The following is a 19,953-nucleotide window of genomic DNA, read 5'->3' as shown; positions in this document are numbered from 1 at the left end:
TGAAGAAGGAGCAAAAAGGGTTTTCTTGTGTGTGTGTTTCTTTGTGGCTGATTAGCTACTCTCCCTGTGCAAAGGTCAGAGGGGGCAGGGTTTCTGTTGAGGCAGGTAATTAGCTGTGGGAGGAGCTTATCAGAGCTTGCAGTGCAGCAGCTGAAGAAGGAGCAAAAAGGGTTTTCTAGCGGCGCACGCAGTTTGATCCATCTTTTAGATTTAGGGGAGCTAGTGTCAAACGTTTGTTGGGGGAGACCTAGGGTTTTTTTGGTTTTTTTTTGGGGGGGGGAGTTATTTGTCCTGTCTTCACGCTTTTTATGATGGAGGATCGCTGTAGACACCCCCAACGACACGTTCTCAAGATGCAGGGGGAGGGAACAGCTGCAGTCGCCTGCGGTTCCTGCGCAATGTTTGCCATCTTGCCAAAGATTGCAGGCAGCTTTACCTGCAGCAATTGCATGTTGATTGCCCTCTTAGAAGACAAAGTCCAGCAACTGGAGGAACGTGTAGCTACGCTCCAAAGAATTAGAGAGCTGGAGCTCTTCTTGGAAGCAACAGAGCACACCGTCTCCACCAAGGAGGAGACAGGGGACTCCCCTGAGAAGGAGGCTAGTTCACCAACACAGGAGCCAGATATATGGAGAAACGTGACTCAAAGAAGTAGGAGGCCCAGGGTTCGCTCTGATTGTTTAGAAATACACAATCGCTTTGAGGTCCTCTCCCCTAGCATGGAAGACGAAGAGCAGACTCCATTTGAGGATCTCTCCCTCATTACAGTCGATCAGGTATATGAAGACGAGCAGCAAAGTCAGTCCTCAGGGAATGTGCAGGCGACCTTGGAACGGACAGCTCATGGAAGAACCCCGACCAAACCTAAGAGGAGGCGTGTAGTGGTGATAGGGGATTCCCTACTGAGGGGAACAGAAGCAGTGATCTGTGGGCCTGACAAGATGTCTCGGGAAGTGTGCTGTCTCCCTGGGGCTAAGATCCAAGATGTAACTGAACAACTGCAAGGAATCATAAAGCCCAGTGACAAATACCCCTTCCTCTTGGTTCATGTGGGAACCAATGACACTGCAAGCAATAGCCTCCAGAAGATCAAAAGAGACTTCGAGGCTCTGGGCAGGAAATTGAAGCAATTAAATGCACAAATTGTCATCTCATCTGTCCTCCCAGTTGAACGACGTGGCCCAGGGAGAGAGGGAAAAATAGTGGAAGTGAACAGCTGGCTTCGCAAATGGTGTAAACAGGAACGGTTTGGATTCTTAGATCACGGACTGCAGTTTTTTGAAGATGGACTTCTGGCAAGCGATGGGCTGCACCTCACAACGGTTGGGAGGAATGTTTTTGCCAAAAATCTCAGAAACCTCATCAGGAGGGCTTTAAACTGACTAATGTGGGGGAGGGAGACAGTGCTCCTGAAGGTAGGAGTCTATCAATTGATGAAGATGATCATCCAAATGTCATAGACCAAATGGAGCAAACAGCACGCAGACCTAGTGGTGGGAGGAAAAAATCCTTAAATAAGAGATACGGGGGAATGATTAATGGACTTCAATGTCTGTACACTAATGCGCAAAGCATGGGAAATAAACAAGATGAGCTTGAGCTCTTGGTACAGCAAACTAAATATGACATAATGGGCATCACTGAAACCTGGTGGGATAAGTCCCACGATTGGAATGTAATAATGGAGGGATACAATCTATTTCAGAGAAACAGACCAGACAAGAAAGGAGGAGGAGTGGCGTTATATGTCAGGGATGTGTATACCTGTGAAGAGATCCAAGATTTAGAACCTCAAAGCCAAAGTGAGAGCATTTGGGTCAAAATTAAGGGAGAGAAGAATAACAGTGACCTCATTGTGGGAGTTTACTATAGATCCCCAAGCCAAATGGAGGACATAGATGATGCCTTCCTGGAACAGATGGCCAAGCATGCAAAAGGAAGGGAGATAGTAGTAATGGGGGACTTCAATTACCCGGATATTTGTTGGATGTCAAACTCAGCCAAGAGCATAAGGTCAAACAGATTCCTCACTGGCCTTGCAGACAACTTCATTGTCCAGAAAGTGGGAGAAGCAACAAGAGAAACAGCCATTTTAGATCTGGTCCTAACCAATGTTGATGACCTGGTTAGTGGGGTAGAAGTGGAAGGATCATTAGGCGCGAGTGATCATGCTCTTCTGAAGTTTACTATAGAGCGGAAAGGAGCAGCCAAGCATACTAGGACTCAATTTCTTGACTTTAAGAAAGCCGACTTCATAAAACTTAGGGAAGTGCTGGGTGAGATCCCATGGACAGTAATACTAAAAGGAAAGGGAGTTCATGATGGCTGGGAGTTTGTTAAGAGGGAGATAGTAAAAGCACAACTTCAGGCAATACCAATGAGACGGAAACATGGAAGGTGCCTAAAGAAGCCAGGGTGGCTATCTAAAGAACTTTTAACTGAGTTGAGATTAAAAAAGGATGTGTACAAAAAATGGAAAAGGGGGGAAACCACCAAAGAGGAATTCAAACAAATAGCCAGCACGTGTAGACACAAAGTCCGAAAAGCTAAAGCACAGAATGAACTCAGGCTTGCTAGAGAGGTTAAAAGCAACAAAAAAGGCTTTTATAGGTATGTTCGTAGCAAAAAGGAAGAACAAAGAAACAGTGGGGTCACTCAGAGGAGAAGATGGTGAAATGCAAACAGGGGACACAGAAAGGGCTGAACTCCTCAATGCCTTCTTTGCCTCAGTCTTCTCTGATAAAGAAAACAATGCCCGACCTGAAAAATTTGGAGCAAATGATTCAGCAGAGGAAACACAGCCCAGAATAACTAAGGAGATAGTACAAGAATACTTGGCTAGTTTAGATGTATTCAAGTCTCCATGGCCAGATGAACTGCATCCAAGAGTATTAAAAGAACTGGCAGATGTGATCTCAGAACCACTGGCAGTCATCTTTGAGAATTCCTGGAGAACAGGCGAAGTCCCGGCAGACTGGAGGAGGGCAAATGTTGTCCCTATTTTCAAAAAGGGGAAAAGAGAGGACCCAAATAATTACCGCCCAGTCAGTCTGACATCAATACCAGGGAAGATTCTGGAGCAGATCATTAAGCAAACAGTCTGTGAGCACCTAGAAAGGAATGCTGTGATCATCAATAGTCAGCATGGATTTTGGAAAAAGAAGTCATGTCAGACTAACCTGATCTCGTTTTTTGACAGAATTACAAGCCTGGTAGATGAAGGGAACGCAGTGGATGTAGCCTACCTTGATTTCAGCAAGGCATTTGACAAGGTGCCCCATGATATTCTTGTAAAGAAGCTGGTAAAATGCGGTCTTGACTATGCTACCACTCCGTGGATTTGTAACTGGCTGACTGACCGAACCCAAAGGGTGCTCATCAATGGTTCCTCTTCATCCTGGAGAAGAGTCACTAGTGGGGTGCCACAGGGTTCTGTCTTGGGCCCGGTCTTATTCAACATCTTTATCAACGACTTGGATGATGGACTCAAGGGCATCCTGATCAAATTTGCAGATGACACCAAACTGGGAGGGGTGGCTAACACCCCAGAGGACAGGATCACACTTCAAAACGACCTTGACAGATTAGAGAACTGGGCCAAAACAAACAAGATGAATTTTAACAGGGAGAAATGTAAAGTATTGCACTTGGGCAAAAAAAATGAGAGGCACAAATACAAGATGGGTGACACCTGGCTTGAGAGCAGTACATGTGAAAAGGATCTAGGAGTCTTGGTTGACCACAAACTTGACATGAGCCAACAGTGTGACGCGGCAGCTAAAAAAGCCAATGCAATTCTGGGCCGCATCAATAGGAGTATAGCATCTAGATCAAGGGAAGTAATAGTGCCACTGTATTCTGCTCTGGTCAGACCTCACCTGGAGTACTGTGTCCAGTTCTGGGCACCACAGTTCAAGAAGGACACTGACAAACTGGAACGTGTCCAGAGGAGGGCAACCAAAATGGTCAAAGGCCTGGAAACGATGCCTTATGAGGAACGGCTAAGGGAGCTGGGCATGTTTAGCCTGGAGAAGAGGAGGTTAAGGGGTGATATGATAGCCATGTTCAAATATATAAAAGGATGTCACATAGAGGAGGGAGAAAGGTTGTTTTCTGCTGCTCCAGAGAAGCGGACACGGAGCAATGGATCCAGACTACAAGAAAGAAGATTCCACCTAAACATTAGGAAGAACTTCCTGACAGTAAGAGCTGTTTGACAGTGGAATTTGCTGCCAAGGAGTGTGGTGGAGTCTCCTTCTTTGGAGGTCTTTAAGCAGAGGCTTGACAACCATATGTCAGGAGTGCTCTGATGGTGTTTCCTGCTTGGCAGGCGGTTGGACTCGATGGCCCTTGTGGTCTCTTCCAACTCTATGATTCTATGATTTCAAACATGGATTGAACCACTCTGTGATTGATGCAATAACATCCTTCTTAGCATGTCTGTAAGAGATGGATTCAAAATATCCCTATAGTTTTGCGGCTGGTCATTTTTTGCACCAACTGATATACCCAGGCAAGGTAATTCCAGTGACTACGGTCCTTTCACATGTACCATTGCCCATCTGATTGCTTCTGCTGCCCAATTACAGTTCATACAAAAGGATATGGCTGTCATTAGACCCTGGATTGCAAAAGAAATAATACAGTACTGTGGGAAAACCCATTTTGAAGGACAAGACAAATATTTTCAAGTGGAAATTGATGCTGTTCCTCCCAAGAAGAGACAAATCTTGAACGAGAGTTACATTACTGTGTCTCGATCATGCCCAGAGGGATGGAAGGATACACTAACCTATTGCTCAGATATTTTACCTTCCTTGTTTGAAGGCTGCTGGTCACTATGTTTCTTGAAGGAAGGGTGCAGGAGGCCCAGTGGTGACCTAACTATGGTTTACTGTGAAGGAAACTGCAAGGACTGGTACCACTGCTTTCGCATAGGCATTGATTCAAAAGATCTTCCAGAGGTTTTCGTGTGTCCAGACTGTCAATCCACTGTGGCCAAATAGATTTTGAAACTGTGAACTGTCATATTCCACAGGTTGGTATAATACAGCAAAATCCAAATATATAGTTTTCATCATCATGGCAGGGATGGTCATTTTCCATAGAATTCTTATTTATGGAGTTAGTTTTTATATCCTGCTTTTCTCTACTTGAAGGAGTCTCAAAGTGGCTAAAAATCTCCTTTCCCTTCCACCCCCACAACAGACACCTTGTGAGGTAGGTGAGGCTGAGAGAGTTCAGAGAGAAGTGTGACTGGCCCAAGGTCACCCAGCAGCCTGCATGTGGAGGAGCGGGGAAGCGTCAAGATAGAAAAAGGGACACGACAAGGCTGCCCAATTTCCCCATTGTTTTTTATATCAGTCCTGGAGGTTTTGTTGAATATGATTAGAAGGGACCAGTTGGTTAAAGGTATACAAGTCGGAGCTAGACAGTATAAATTGAGAGCTTTTGCAGATGATTTAGTATTGACATTACAGGAGCCAGAATCTAGTACTAAAAGAGCTTTGGAATTGATTCAAGAATTTGGTCAAGTTGCAGGATTTAAACTGAATAAGTTAAAAACAAAGGTTTTAGAGAAAAATTTAACAGTGATTGAAAGAGAAAGGTTTCAGAATGAGACAGGTTTAACAGTGGTTAAGAAAGTGAAATACCTTGGGATTAATATGACAGCTAAAAATGGGAACTTATTTAAAGACAATTATGAAAAATGTTGGACGGAAGTGAAAAAAGACTTAGAAATTTGGTCAAATTTGAAGCTTTCATTGCTAGGCCGTATTGCTGCGATAAAAATGAATGTATTGCCTAGAATGTTGTTTCTGTTTCAAACATTGCAAATTGTGGACAAAATGGATTGCTTCAAGAAGTGGCAGAGAGCTATCTCTAGATTTGTCTGGCAGGGCAAGAAGCCCAGAAAAAAATTTAAAATATTAACGGATGCAAAGGAAGGAGGTGGATTTGCCCTGCCAGACCTTAAACTTTATTATGAATCAGCAGCTTTTTGCTGGCTGAAAGAATGGCTGCTTCTTGAAAACACAGACATTTTGGATTTAGAAGGCTTTAATAATGTATTTGGATGGCATGCATATTTGTGGTATGATAAGGTCAAAGCACATAAAGCATTTAAGAATCATATTGTCAGGAAAGCATTGTTTAATGTCTGGATAAGATATAAGGATTTATTGGAAAACAAAACCCCAAGGTGGCTGTCACCGATGGAAGCAAAAGCACAGAAAAAGCTCAATATGGAGGCCAAATGACCGAAATATTGGGAAATTTTGGAACAAGAGGGAGATAGACTGAAATTGCAGAGTTTTGAGCCTTAAGAGAGAATATTATGAAAATGATATACAGGTGGTACATAACTCAAGTCAAGCTTGCAAAAATCTATCATTTGCGCGATAATAAATGTTGGAAATGTAAAGAAACTGAAGGTACATTTTTTCACCTTTGGTGGACATGCCCAAAGATTAAGGCTTTCTGGGAAATGATATATAATGAATTAAAAAAGGTATTCAAATATACCTTCCCCAAGAAACCAGAGGCCTTTCTCCTGGGCATAGTCGGCCAAATGGTGATAAAAAAGGATAGAACTTTCTTTATGTATGCAACAACAGCAGCAAGAATACTCATTGCAAAGTATTGGAAGACACAAGAGCTTCCCACACTGGAGGAATGGCAGATGAAACTGATGGACTATATGGAACTGGCGGAAATGACTGGTAGAATCCGTGACCAGGGAGAAGAGTCGGTGGAGGAAGATTGGAAGAAATTTAAAGACTATTTGCTGAAACATTGCAAAATTAAAGAATGTTAGAGTGATGTTGGATTGAAAATAAGTGGCTTCCAGCTGTACAGGATTTAAAGCTATGGATAGATTAAGATTAAGGATTAGGATTAAAAAAGTTTAAGGAAATGGAAATTTGGTCTTTAAAAGGTAAAATTTTAATGTTATATTATATTAAGAGTAAAGATTGGGATTAAAAAAGAGGGAAAGAAATTGCTGGACAAACAATTTGAACTGGAATACAAAAGAGGGAGGTACGAGGAGGTCCAGAAAATAAGTAAATGTAAAAATGGAGATGAAAAGGTGATATTGTTTTTAATTGTTCTATTTTCTTTTTTGTCTTTTGTTTTTTTGTTCCTTTTTTTTACTTCTTTTGGATTATGTATTGTGTATTTTTGAATTGTGTATTTCTTTTTTATATTTTATGTTTAATTTTTTATTGAAACTTTAATAAATATCATTTTTTAAAAAATGAAATTGCAGAGTTTTGAGAAACTAAAAAACAAAGTGCGAGACTGGCTTCATTATTATCAGATAATGGAGGCATATAATTTGGACAAGAAAATTGGCTTCCAGGTGGAAAAATCAAAATCAGAAACAGAACTGTTAGAACCCAAAACTAAGATTTTGTCAAAGATGTATAACTTGCTGTTGAAATGGAATACTCAGGATGAAACGGTGAAATCTGCTATGATCAAATGGGCACAAGATGTTGGACATAACATAATGATGGCTGACTGGGAACAGTTATGGACCACAGGTATGAAGTTTACGGCATGCAATGCCTTAAGAGAGAATATTATGAAAATGATATACAGGTGGTACATGACCCCAGTCAAGCTTGCAAAAATTTATCATTTGCCCGATAATAAATGTTGGAAATGCAAAGAAACTGAAGGTACATTCTTTCACCTTTGGTGGACGTGCCCAAGGATTAAGGCTTTCTGGGAGATGATCTATAACGAAATGAAAAAGGTATTTAAATATACCTTCCTGAAGAAACCAGAGGCCTTTCTCCTGGGCATTGTCGGCCAATTGGTGCCAAAGAAGGACAGAACTTTTTTTATGTACGCCACAACAGCAGCAAGAATACTCATTGCAAAGTAATGGAAGACACAAGATCTACCCACTCTGGAAGAATGGCAGATGAAGGTGACGGACTATATGGAACTGGTGGAAATGACTGGCAGAATCCGAGACCAGGGAGAAGAGTCGGTGGAAGAAGATTGGAAGAAATTTAAAGCCTATTTACAGAAATATTGTAAAATTAATGAATGTTAGAATGATGTTGGATAGAAAGTAAGTGGCTTCTAGCTGTAATACTATAAGGGAATATGAAAAATGGATTACTAACAGGTAAAAATTTAACGTTACAATATTTTAAGATTTAAGACTTGGATAAACAAAGAGGGGAAGGATTTGCTGAACCAACAAACCGAACTGGAATACAAAAAAGGGAGGCGTGAGGAGGTCCGGGAAATAAGCTAATGAAAAATAAGTAATGGAAAGAATGAGTTGTTTTTAACTATTTTTATTTTGTATTTTTCTTTTTTTTCTTTTTATTTTGTAATATTCTGAAAATTTCAATAAATATCTTATTAAAAAAAAAAAGAGGAGCGGGGAAGCAAACCCAGCTCACCAGATTAGAGTCCACCGCTCTTAACCACAACACCACAGAAACGTATCTCTTAAAACTCTGGAGCAAGCTGTTCAGTTCAGCCTCATAGTGATACTGATTTGTGGAGGGAAGGTTGGTGATGAGCAAGATCTGTTCCCATTTCCCAACACAGAGACCATAGAGCAGTTTCTTTTGGGGGCTGAACCTGCAGAGTGTTTCTGTTCAGAATTTCCGTGGCAGAAATTGGCTAAGTGCCTTTATAAACATTCAGCTTCTCAAATCGTACCCCATCATGAAACTTTCAGGTGTAGCTGTTGGAGGTGGAGGGCAGAGAAGGTGCTAGTCCTTACCTCCCTCCTCCCAGCCCCATTATCAGTTGCCCAATGGGCTGAATTTCAGGGCTTTTGCATGTAAAGGGCAAGCTTGTTCTTTACTTGTTTAGATCTTTAAACTTGGGAACAGATATTTGGCTCCATGACCAAAATGACCAAAATGGTCAGCTTCTAGAGGACTGGAAAGATCATGATTGTACTTCCCCTACCCTCAGCCCTAACCCCGTTGAGTATTTTTTGTTATGAGACTGAGTGTTTGGGGCTGATGCTGTAGCATTCTTGTCTGGGGGCTTGGTGGAAAAACAGAAAAGTGACCCTCACCTAACTCTCCAATGCCCTTCAACAAGAATGCTGTAGGAAACATTGCTAAGCCCAAAGGGAGGCAAGAATTTGCTTCAGCTCACCTTGTTAATGGCAGAGCAAAAGCTATGCGTGTGTCATTCTCAATCAGTCTACTTTCAGGACTGATTTTAGAACCCTCTTATATCAGGCCACATGGTCACTGGAGGTGGCCCCATCATGCAAACATGACTATCCACACAGGGACCATCTATTTTTATTTTTTTCTGATACTGGATTTTAAGTTACAGTTATATCTTTTACAACAGCTGTCAGTATATCACACTGTATTCCACTTGCCTTCCAAAGGAACACGTGGCTCTCCCCACATAGCGGGTTAGGTTGAGACTGCTGATCCAAAGTGATCAGTAATTTTTACGGTAATTACAATCCTGCTTTCCCTTGTACCAGCTTACCTTGACTTCAGTAAGGCCTTTGAAAAGGTCCCCCATGATATTATTGCAAAAAAACTACTAAAATGTGGGCTAGACAAAGCTACTGTTAGGTGGATTTGTAATTGGTTGACGGGCTGAACCCAAAGAGTGCTCATCAGTGGCTCAACTTCATCCTGGAAAAAAATGACTATTGGGGTTCCACAACGTTCTGTCCTGGGCCTGGTGCTATTCAATATTTTTATAAATGATTTGGATGATGGAATAGAGGGCGTGCTAATCAAATTTGCAAATGACTGCAAACTGGGAGGGGTTGCTAATACACCGGAGGGCAGGGTCAGAATTCAAAATGACCTGAATAGCCTAGAGAGCTGGGCCAAAACCAACAATATGGAGTTCAATAGGGAGAAATGTAATGTACTACACCTGGATAGAAAAAATGAAATGCACAGGTGGGGGACACTTGGCTTGACAACAGTACCTGTGAAAGGGATCTGGGAATCTTAGTTGACCACAAGCTGAATATGAGTCAACAGTGTGATGTGGCAGCTAAGAACGCCAATGCAATTCTGGGCTGCATCTATAGGAGTATAGTGTCTAGATCAAGCGAAGGAATGCTACCACACTATTCTGGTTGGTCAGACCACACCTGAAATACTGTGTCCAGTTCTGGGCACCACAGTTGAAGAAGGATATTGTCAAGCTGGAGCATGTCCAGAGGAGGGTGACCAAAATGTAAAAGGTCTGGAATCCAAGCCCTATGAGGAGAGACTTAGGGAGCTGGATTTGTTTAATCTAGAGAAGAGAAGATTAAGGAGTGACATGATAGCCATGTTTAAATATTTGAAGGGATGTCATGTTGAAGAGGGAGCAAGCTTGTTTTCTGCTGTTCTAGAGACTAGGATGCAGAATAATGGATTCAAACTATGGGAAAAGAGATTCCACCTGGGCGCGGTAATCCAGTCAGGGAAAAAGGGAGGCATACTATGTTTAGGGCACCGTTTCCAGCCCCTTCCCCTTTTCGGGGTGAGCATAGTGGATCCTAAAAAGGGCTGCTCAGTCATGGATACAGCTGCTGAGCTGCTCAACTGCCTCATTCCTTGAGTCAGAATGACTGACCGCCCATGTGTCGGTTCATGACTAGGGGCTTCACATTCCTGCCCCCGTAGCCATTTAGTGATCGCCATGGGGGGAGGGTTTGGGGGAGGTGGGTTGGGTTTTTGGAAGACTCCTGTGCGTGAATTTGTTTTATGTCTGTAGATCAGTGCACGCTGACCAACGCACAGCCTTCGCAGTAGGGCTCTGTTCTGATGGCATGAGTAGTCACGACGAACTGGTGGATCCTATCTGCTGCAGCCTTCATCCGCCTTCAGAGCCGTTGTAACACACTGCTTGTTATCACCCGCCTGTTCTGCCGTTGAGGACTTCTTGGGTCATTCTTTGTCTAGCTCCTTCCCTGTTATGTACTAAGCTTGGATCCTAGAACAATAGGCAAGTAGGATCCTAGAATGCAAGAACTGATTGGCTTGCAGGAAAAGACCAATCAGGCTCCAGGAGGGAAGCAGAATCAGCCAGTCAGACGGGACTCATTGTGTAAATAATGTATATAAAAGCCTGAGGTTTGGGGGGAAATTCAGTCACTGTTTTACAAGCTGCAATAAAGAGCATGAAATCACTACAGGACTCTGAGCATATTTAATTTTCTTTGACCTTACCACCTCGGGTGACCCTGCTGGGAGTACGAGATCCCAACGGCTTCGCTCACAAGGGTCATAGAAATGTGCAAGCCCACTCACCATGACATGTGAGAGAACTGAGATAGACTGCACTGAGCCCTGGTCTCATTAGACAAAGCGTTCCACCACAAAGGCTCTGGCTCTGGTTGAGGACAGCTGGATATGTTTTGGGCCAGGGACCACCAGTAGGTTGCTGTTAGATGAGCGTCACACTCATGGGGGGTGTATTGGAAGATAATTCCCACAGATAAGAAAGGTCACAGCCTGTTTAGGGCTTTAAAGATTAGCACCAAAACATTGAACCTGATTCGATACTCCACCTGGAGCCAATCCAGCTGACGAACAACCAACTGAATGTGGGCTCTCTACAAAGTCCAGGTAAGAACTCATGCATCTGCATTTTAGACCATTTGGAGTTTCTGGAGCAGTCTCAAGGGTAGCCCTGCATCTCTCTCTCTCTCTTTCTCACTCTCTCTCTCTCTATCACATTTATACCCTGCACTCCCCGGCTCAGGTGTACAGCAAGTTAAAGTAGTCTAGTCTGCAGCTGACTACTGCGTGGATCACCATGGCTAGGTTGGAAAGGGACAGGTACAGTACCGATTGCCTAACCTGACATAGATTCAAAAAATCCTGTTTGGCTACATTTGTGACCAATGCCTCCATAGAGACAGAAGCATCCAGGATCACAAAGGGACTCCTGATGGCAGCTACAGGTGACTATTGAACCCCATGAAGAGCTGGGAGCTGGCAAACCGAACTGAAATCATTCTGGCCCAGCCATTAGGCGCCCATCTTTAATGGATAGAGATTCAGCCGACTCCGTTTCCTCCATCCCAGCACACCCACCTAAAAATTGGCCAATATATCCAGGGTAGCATCTGGCCAGGGCCATGAAGCAGTAGATCCATGATGTTTGTGGTCAGATCTGTGGTTATGTACAAGATATTTGAATAAAGGGTGAATTTTGGGTTCCCCAGTGCAAAAAGTGTGATGATCCATGAGGATCCGTGCTTCAAAACCATGTTTTGGGGCCATGGAGTGGCCAGGAAGCCGTGGATCCGAGTTTTTTGTGGTGCAGGCTGTGCCCATGGCCATGATGTGTGATTTGACGGTGAGTTTGGATTGGCCCAATGCAAAAAGCGTGATGATCCATGAGGATCCATGCTTCAAAACCACATTTTTGGGCCACGGTATGGGCAGGAACCCGTGGATCCGAGTTTTTTGCGGTGCAAGCTATGCCCCTGAGCATGATGTGTGATTTGACGGTGAGTTTGGGCTGATCTAGTGCAAAAAGCGTCAGGATCCATGAGGATCCGTGCTTCAAAACCACGTTTTTGGGCCATGGAGTGGCCAGGAAGCTGTGGGTCCTAGTTTTTGTGTTGCAGGCTGTGCCGCTGGACATGATGTGTGATTTGACGGTGAGTTTGGGGTGGCCCAGTGGAAAAAGCGTGAGGATCCATGAGGATCCGTGCTTCAAAACCACTTTTTTGGGGACTTCCGGGGTGGCGCCATCGGCAATGGAGGACTCCCTCTGATCTGGAGGGACTAGCTCCGCGCGAAACGGGTCTTTTCCGCTACGGAGAAGCGGGGACCCTTTCAAAAATCACAGGCGGATGAAGCCTGTGACCATGGGACTCGGCGGGCACCCTTAGCGCCCCCCCAACCCGCAAAGGAACCCACTAACGGGCTCCGAAGCGAAGAGGGGGAAGTGGCGCAGTGCTGAGAGTCAACTGCTTTTTCCGTGGAGCGAAGCCTCATAGCCGTTGCCGGAGAGCGCTGCCTTTTTCCTGGGACAATTTGGCTTCTAAAATAATCACCCGTGAGTACTTAAATTTCGGACAATTGGACTTTAAATAAGGACTTGCGAGCAGAAAGGAATTGGACTTAAAAATTTATTTTAATTTGGCACTGAAACGGGAAGGTCTAAACAGGAAGTCAGCCTTCCGTTTTTTTTGTAGACAGAATAAAGCAATGACAAGGTAAACTAGAGCTCAGAAAATCACTTCTAAAAGATTAACTTTCATCATTTAAAATTGTTGAACCCCCCTTCGGAAGCAGGAGAAGAAGGGGGATCTTTTTTGGACTGTTTAAACCTGCAGAAGTGAGTTTAAAGTAAAGTAACTTTCCACCGTCCTGATCCTGGAGCGGGGTGTCAGACTGACGTTTGAATCTCATTGACCAGAGACAAACGTTTTTGACAGATAGCTAAAAGAAGAGAAACATAGTGACTCCACTGTTCCCTTTCGCATTTTAAAGGAACAAATATTGACAAAATATCTCAAAAAGGAAACTTTGTTGCTAGATTTGTCCTTAAAAGAAAGAACAAATAGAAGTTTTCCCCCTAGAGGGAGACTGTGAAACTGTAACCAATTCCAGGGAGCTTGCAGCTGTTACAGATTACAATCGTGGGAATAGACTTGTGACCTTGTAGGACAATGTATTCAGAAGCTCTGTTGTGTGCTCTCTGTAAAACAAATGCCCTACTGGAACAGTTAAATGAGAAGACGGATTTGATGACTAATGTGGTCAGAATTTTTGAACAGGCATTGGGAAACTATATGGAGCCCACCCAGGAATTAAAACAGGAGTGTGCCCTGACAGAACAGATGAGAGAAGAGGATGTTGCTGAATCTTGGGCGCCAGAGATGGAGGGAGCTGCGGCCCTGCAGGAACATGAGCTTTTGGATTTGACCAATGAACTTGGAAAAAGCCAGATTTGGAAAGATAAAGTTTGGACTGGTTTGGAAATGGGGGGTTGGATAGACCCCCCTATGCAGGGATGTTTGGACTTTCCAAGTCTGGCAATTGGCCGTGAGATGTTTGGGGCTGTGGGGGCTCTTAATTTTAGAGGGATTCTGAAACATGTTCTTAAATACCACATGGAGTTTAGTCTGGACTATGGAAAAGGGGCTGATTTGTTGAAAAGGGTCAAAAACATTACCAAGCTGGAGTTCCCACGAGTGAAAGGAGAATATGAAGAAGAGCCGCGGAAGGGACATGGAAGAGACTTGAGGGCCTCGGATATAAGGTTACCAGGTTAATGCGCTAGATCGATGGGATAAAAAGGACTGACAAAACCCGGGACCAGGAGGAAGGGACGCTGGATGAAGATTGGATTGTTTTTATTTCTTTTTTTTTATTACTAGGATTGTTTTATAAAATTGATGAATGTTAGACAAATGTTGGAACGAAATTACTTGGCTCTAGTAAAAATGTTTAAAGAATTAGGTAAGAATATTATGGTTATGAGAAGTTGGTAAAAATAAGATTTAAGTTTTAAGTTTTAAGGTTTTCTATAAGATAAGATGAAAATAGATTAAGGTAATGTAATGACAGAATATTATGAAATATGGAAAGGATTTGCTGCGATAATTAATAACCAGGATACAAAAAAGGGAGGAGGAGGAGGTCAAAGAAAGAAGGTAATGAAAGTTGAGGATTCAAGAATGATGGCTTTGTTTTTGTCTGTTTGTGGTGTATTTTTGTTTTTTTGAATTTGTATTGTTTGATGTGGTTTGTTTTTTCTTTGTTTTCTCTTTTTTCTTTTTCTGCTTTGTTCTTTTTTGTAATTCTAAAAATTTTTCAATAAATATCATTTTAAAAAAACACCACAAAACCACGTTTTTGGGCCACGGTATGGCCAGGAAGCCATCGATCCGTGATTTTTGTGTTGCATGCTGTGCCCCTGGTCATGATGTTTGATCTGATGGTGACTTTGGGCTGGTCTTGTGCAAAAATCATGAGGATCCATGAGGATCCATGCTTCGGAACCATGTTTTTGGGCCACGGTATGGCCAGGCAGGCGTGGATCTGAGTTTTTTGTGGTGCAGGCTGTGCCCCTGGCTATGATATGTGATTTGACAGTGAGTTTGGGGTGGCCCAATGCAAAAAGCGTGAGGATCCATGAGGATCCATGGTTCGGAACCACGTTTTTGGGCCACGGTATGGCCAGGAAGCCGTGGATCCGTTATTTTTGTGGTGGATGTTGTGCCCCTCACCATGATGTTTGATCTGATGGTGACTTTGGGCTGGTCTTGTGCAAAAATCATGAGGATCCATGAGGATCTGTGTTTTTTAACCATGTTGTTGCGCCCCTGCGGCCCCATGAAATAGTGGATGCATGATTTTTTTGAAGCTGTCTACAGAGTAAGACATGGTCTACAGTATCATGGTGGTTTTATTTAATTTGAAGGAAAAAATCATATGAATTCACGAGGATCCGTGTAGATCCGCCTTTTACCTTTTTCCTAATAAGAATAATTATTCTGTTGGGAGCCGCCCAGAGTGGCTGGGGAAACCCAGTCAGATGGGCGGTGTATAAATAAATTATTATTATTATTATTGTTTCCTGCTTGGCAGGGGGTTGGACTCGATGGCCCTTGTGGTCTCTTCCAACTCTATGATTCTATGATTTAATAAAAACTTGGTTTTTTCCGATTTTTCCGTTTTTTCCCAAGCCTTCCCATCTCTAAACCTGAGATTATTATTATTAGGGTTAGGGACAGGGATTAGGGTTATTATTATTATTATCTCTCTCGCCCTGACCTAGCCACTGTGATCCACGCGACGGTCACCTCCAGACTGGATTATTGTAACTCGCTCTACGTGGGGCTGCCCTTGAGACTGACCCAGAAACTCCAGCGGGTGCAGAATGCCGCGGCGAGACTCCTTATGGGGTCTTCGCTGCGAGATCACATTCATCCGGTACTATACCAGCTGCACTGGCTCCCGGTGGAGTACAGGATCAGGTTTAAGGTGCTGGTTTTAACCTTTAAAGCCCTATACGGCCTAGGACCCTCGTACCTACGGGACCGCCTCTCCTGGTATGCCCCACAGAGGAACCTACGGTCTGCAAATAAAAACATCCTGAAGGTCCCAGGCCTCAGAGAGGTTAGGCTGGCCTCAACTAGAGCCAGGGCTTTCTCGGCTGCGGCTCCAATCTGGTGGAACACTCTGTCACAAGAGACTAGGGCCCTGCGGGACCTGACATCTTTCCGCAAGGCCTGCAAGACAGAGTTGTTCCACCAGGCCTTTGGTCAGGGCCCAGCCTGACTCCCTCCTCTGGCAACCTGCACAGAACTTTGCTTAACGGTTGCCATTAAATTGATTTTAATTAATTTTATAATGAAATGTTTTAGAATGTTGGATTATTTGATTGTTTGATTATTTGTTTGTTGTTAGCCGCCCTGAGCCTGGCTTTGGCTGGGGAGGGCGGGATATAAATAAAATTTATTATTATTATTATTATTATTATTATTATTATTATGTTGGGGGCCGCCCAGAGTGGCTGGGAAAAAGTGTGGGATAATTGGAAAAAAACCAGGTTTTTATTAAATAATTATAATAATTTATTTATACACCGCCCCTCTGGCTGGGTTTTATTTTTTTCATTTTTTCTGGGGGGCAAAGGCTTAAAAACCCCCACCATAACCCACCCCCCAAAAAACTGTTCCCTCCCCCCAATTTTCCTTTTTTCCCCTCCAGGCCTTCCCATCTTTAAACCTGAGCCTGCAGTTCTCCTGGCTGCAATTCTCGGAAGCTTTCCCAAACCGCCCAGAGATCTTGAGTAGGGATGGGAAGGCCTGGGGAAAACCAGGTTTTCCCCCTGATTTTTTTCTATAAAAAATATGGGAGGGGGAGTGTGTGGAATATTCAAACTATGTCAAACTGTTTTTTCCAATTTTCCCCGGGGAATAACAGGAAAAAACAAGTTTTCCCCCAGGCCTTCCTTCTCTAATGTTAGGTGAATTCCTTTATTTTTTAATTTAATGTTATTGTTTCATCGTATCTCATCATTATTAGTGATTATTAGCATTTTTATAATTATCATTATTTGTATTATATTATTATATGATATATTATTGCTGTTATTTCTATCCCACCCATTTCATAAAGAAATAAAAAATGAATCAAGGAAGAACTATGATGGCTTTGGGGCAACCCAGGCCAAATAATAAATTTGTTGTTGTTATTAAATTCGGGGACCAAAACATACATATTCCAAGGTGTTCCGGATCTGTATTATTTATATCCCACCCATTTCATAAAGAAATAAATCAAGGAAGAACTGTGATTATTTTCAGGTAATCCTCTCAGATGGGCAAATACAAACAATAAAATGATTTTATTGCGGTGGATATTGTTGTTACATTTTTATGTTTGTACTATTATTTATTTCCCCCACATTTCATAAAGAAATAAGAGTCACGGAAGGACTCGGATTAGGTCTGCATTTCTAAATTAACATTATTATTAATTAATATTAATATCAATTATTATTATTTGCTACTTAATATTACTTAATATTATTACTTGCTTTGATTAATTAATATTAATTAATAGTCCACACTAATATCATCATATATTACTATTAACCAACATCATTATGGATTAATATTAATTAATATTGTTTAGGAATAGCCCATATTTTAAAATAAATATTATTATTAATTTTTTAGGGGGCGAGAGATGTCACAAACACAAGATCGATATGAAGATTTGTGTATTGGCATAAATTTGCATATAAGTTACACATCTTTCTACATAGACAATGTAATTTCCATATATCTATACATATATAGTCTTTATTATGAATAATATATACAGGCATGTAAAAAAAGGGAGGTTCTCTGTGTCCAGGGGGAACCCCAATGGTCATCCAGTCCAACCCCGGGCAAGGCCACCTCAGTGCCAATCATTGCAATGGGTGGAGTCATCTGACCGTCTCCCGGCTTCCTCCTTTCCTTCGTCCCTCCCTCCATTTTTCCATTCTTCCCTGTTTCCTTCGTCCCGCCATCCCTTTGTCCTTCCTTCCTTCCTACCTACCTACCTACCTACCTACCTACCTACCTTCCTACCTTCCTTCCTTTGTCCCTCCCTCCATTTTTCTGTTCTTCCTTCCCTGTTTCCTTCCTTCCTTCTTTCCTTCTTCCCTTACTCCCTTCCTCTTTTCTTCCTTACTTCTTTCCTTCATTCCTCCCTCCCTTTCTCTCTTCCTTCTTTCTTTCTTTCCATTGTTCCTTCGTCCCTTCGTCCTCCCTCCCTTTCTCTGTCCTTCCTTCCTTCCTTCTTTCCTTCCTTTGCCAATCCTTGCGACGGGTGAGGTCACCCGACTGCCTCCTGGCTTTCAGAGCCGGGGGGAGTGGACTAGATGACCGCTGGGGTCCGCAGATGGAGCCCTGGGCACCTCAGCGAGAATGGCCTCCTCGTCACATTTCCCTGAACATCCTCTCGGTGGGCCGCCGGTCCCGTCAATGGGCGCCTGGCTCCTCGCCCGCCTGCCTGGCTGCCGACTCCTCCGCCGCCCTCACCAGGGCTGCGTAGTTCCTCGCCACCTCCTCCACCTGGGCCAGCAGCACCCGCCGCCATGCCTCTTTGCCTGCCGCCCCCGCCACCGTCTCCGCCAACCGCACCAGCACCCGGAAGCTCCTGGCGACAGCTGGCAGCAGCTGCGCCGGGCTCTTCTCAGTGCTCGCCACCTGCTGGCAGGCGGCCCTCAGCTCTCTGAAGGCCAGCGCCAGCTCCTGCTGCCCCTCATCCGGCGCCAGCACCCCGTTTCCCCCTGCCACCGCCGCCGCACACTGCTGCAGGGTGCTCAGCAGCCGCTCGGCGTCGAGCCTCACCGCCGAGAACCCACCGGGGAAGGCGTACTCCCGGCCGCGCAGCTCCTGGATGCGCTCAAGGCTTGACGCCACCCGCAAGTTGATCTCCTGTGTCTGGGACACGGCGTCTGGGATTGGCAGCACTGAGTAGCACAGCTCGTCAGCCTCGTTGACTGCCCGGGCCGAGAAGCAGGAGGGAACCAAGCAGCAGCCCTCTCCACCCGGCGCCAGTTGCCGTGGGCACATTTCCTCCGGGAAACACGGCGTCAGGTGCTCATCCAGCGCCGGATTGCCCTCTTCTGGAATGGCCCCTTCCCCACCGGTGTGGTGCCACAGCTTCTCGTAGCGGGCCGCCGCCGCCACCACACACTCGGTGCCCAGACAGGAGGCGCACTTTTCCGTGTCTCTCGGCTCCGAGCTACTCTGGACTTGCGCTACCCGCTGTGGGCAACTCTTCCTCCCTCGACAGTTGCACTGCGACACACTGGGTGCTGTCCGCACAGGGCCGGCACCCGCCGGGCAGACACAGCCCGCCGGCGTCGGACCCTTCAGGAGCTGCTCCAGAAACTCCAGCTCGAACTGCTTTACTTTGTGGAGCTGCGCCCGGCGCTCGTCCGTCTCCTGTTTGAGCCGCGCCAGGAACGTCGCGGAGAAGAACTTACGGAAGCGGAATGCTGGCCGGGGTACCTGCGGGTGCGCCGGGACATCTGGGTCCTCTCCTTGCAGCGCCTCGAGTTCGAGATCAGGCGCTTCCCAGGGCGGGGGAACCATAGCATATCTCCGAATCCTCTCCGCCGGTGCCTGGCAGCTCTCTGTCTCCTTCTGGGGATGCTCGGGTTTGGGGTTTGAGGGGCAAGCCTGGGCGCTGGGACTTGGTTCGGCCTCGGCGAACTGCACTGGCGAGGACCTCCCGGTCTTCGCTGGCGAAGTGGGCGCCCCGCAGCCTCGCAAGCAGAAAGCTAGCTCCTTCTGGGCCAGGAAGCCGTCCCGGTTGACCCCCTGCGCCAAGAAGTAGGTGATGTTCGGGGAAGCGTCAGCGTCACGGCTGCAGTCGGGGTCAAGGGTGGCCAGGACGATGAGATCTGGAGCAACCACACAGGGCGGGAGCGTTAGGATGTTGAATAACAACAATATCCCTTATCCCT

General features: G+C 44.7%; 1 protein-coding gene and 1 long non-coding RNA gene across 2 annotated transcripts in view; one reads left to right on the top strand and one right to left on the bottom strand.

The window, feature by feature from the left end:
- LOC308467825 overlaps positions 1-19,953 on the top strand; it is a 411,166-nt gene that overhangs the window by 165,348 nt on the left and 225,865 nt on the right. The gene's annotated exons all lie outside the window — the stretch shown is intronic.
- LOC308467699 (FERM and PDZ domain-containing protein 3-like) overlaps positions 18,050-19,953 on the bottom strand; it is a 33,330-nt gene continuing 31,426 nt past the window's right edge. Inside the window, exon 14 of the mRNA XM_080989407.1 lies at positions 18,050-19,890. Coding sequence (XP_080845533.1) covers positions 18,458-19,890 — 1,433 coding nt within the window. The 3' untranslated portion in view covers positions 18,050-18,457. The remainder of the gene's footprint in view (positions 19,891-19,953) is intronic.

This window comes from Podarcis pityusensis (genome assembly GCF_964106645.2).
Source record: "Podarcis pityusensis genome assembly, chromosome: W".
NCBI classification, from domain to species: Eukaryota; Metazoa; Chordata; class Lepidosauria; order Squamata; family Lacertidae; genus Podarcis; species Podarcis pityusensis.
The sequence above is the reverse complement of the archived record's forward strand: the minus strand, read 5'-3'. Positions and strand labels throughout refer to the sequence as shown.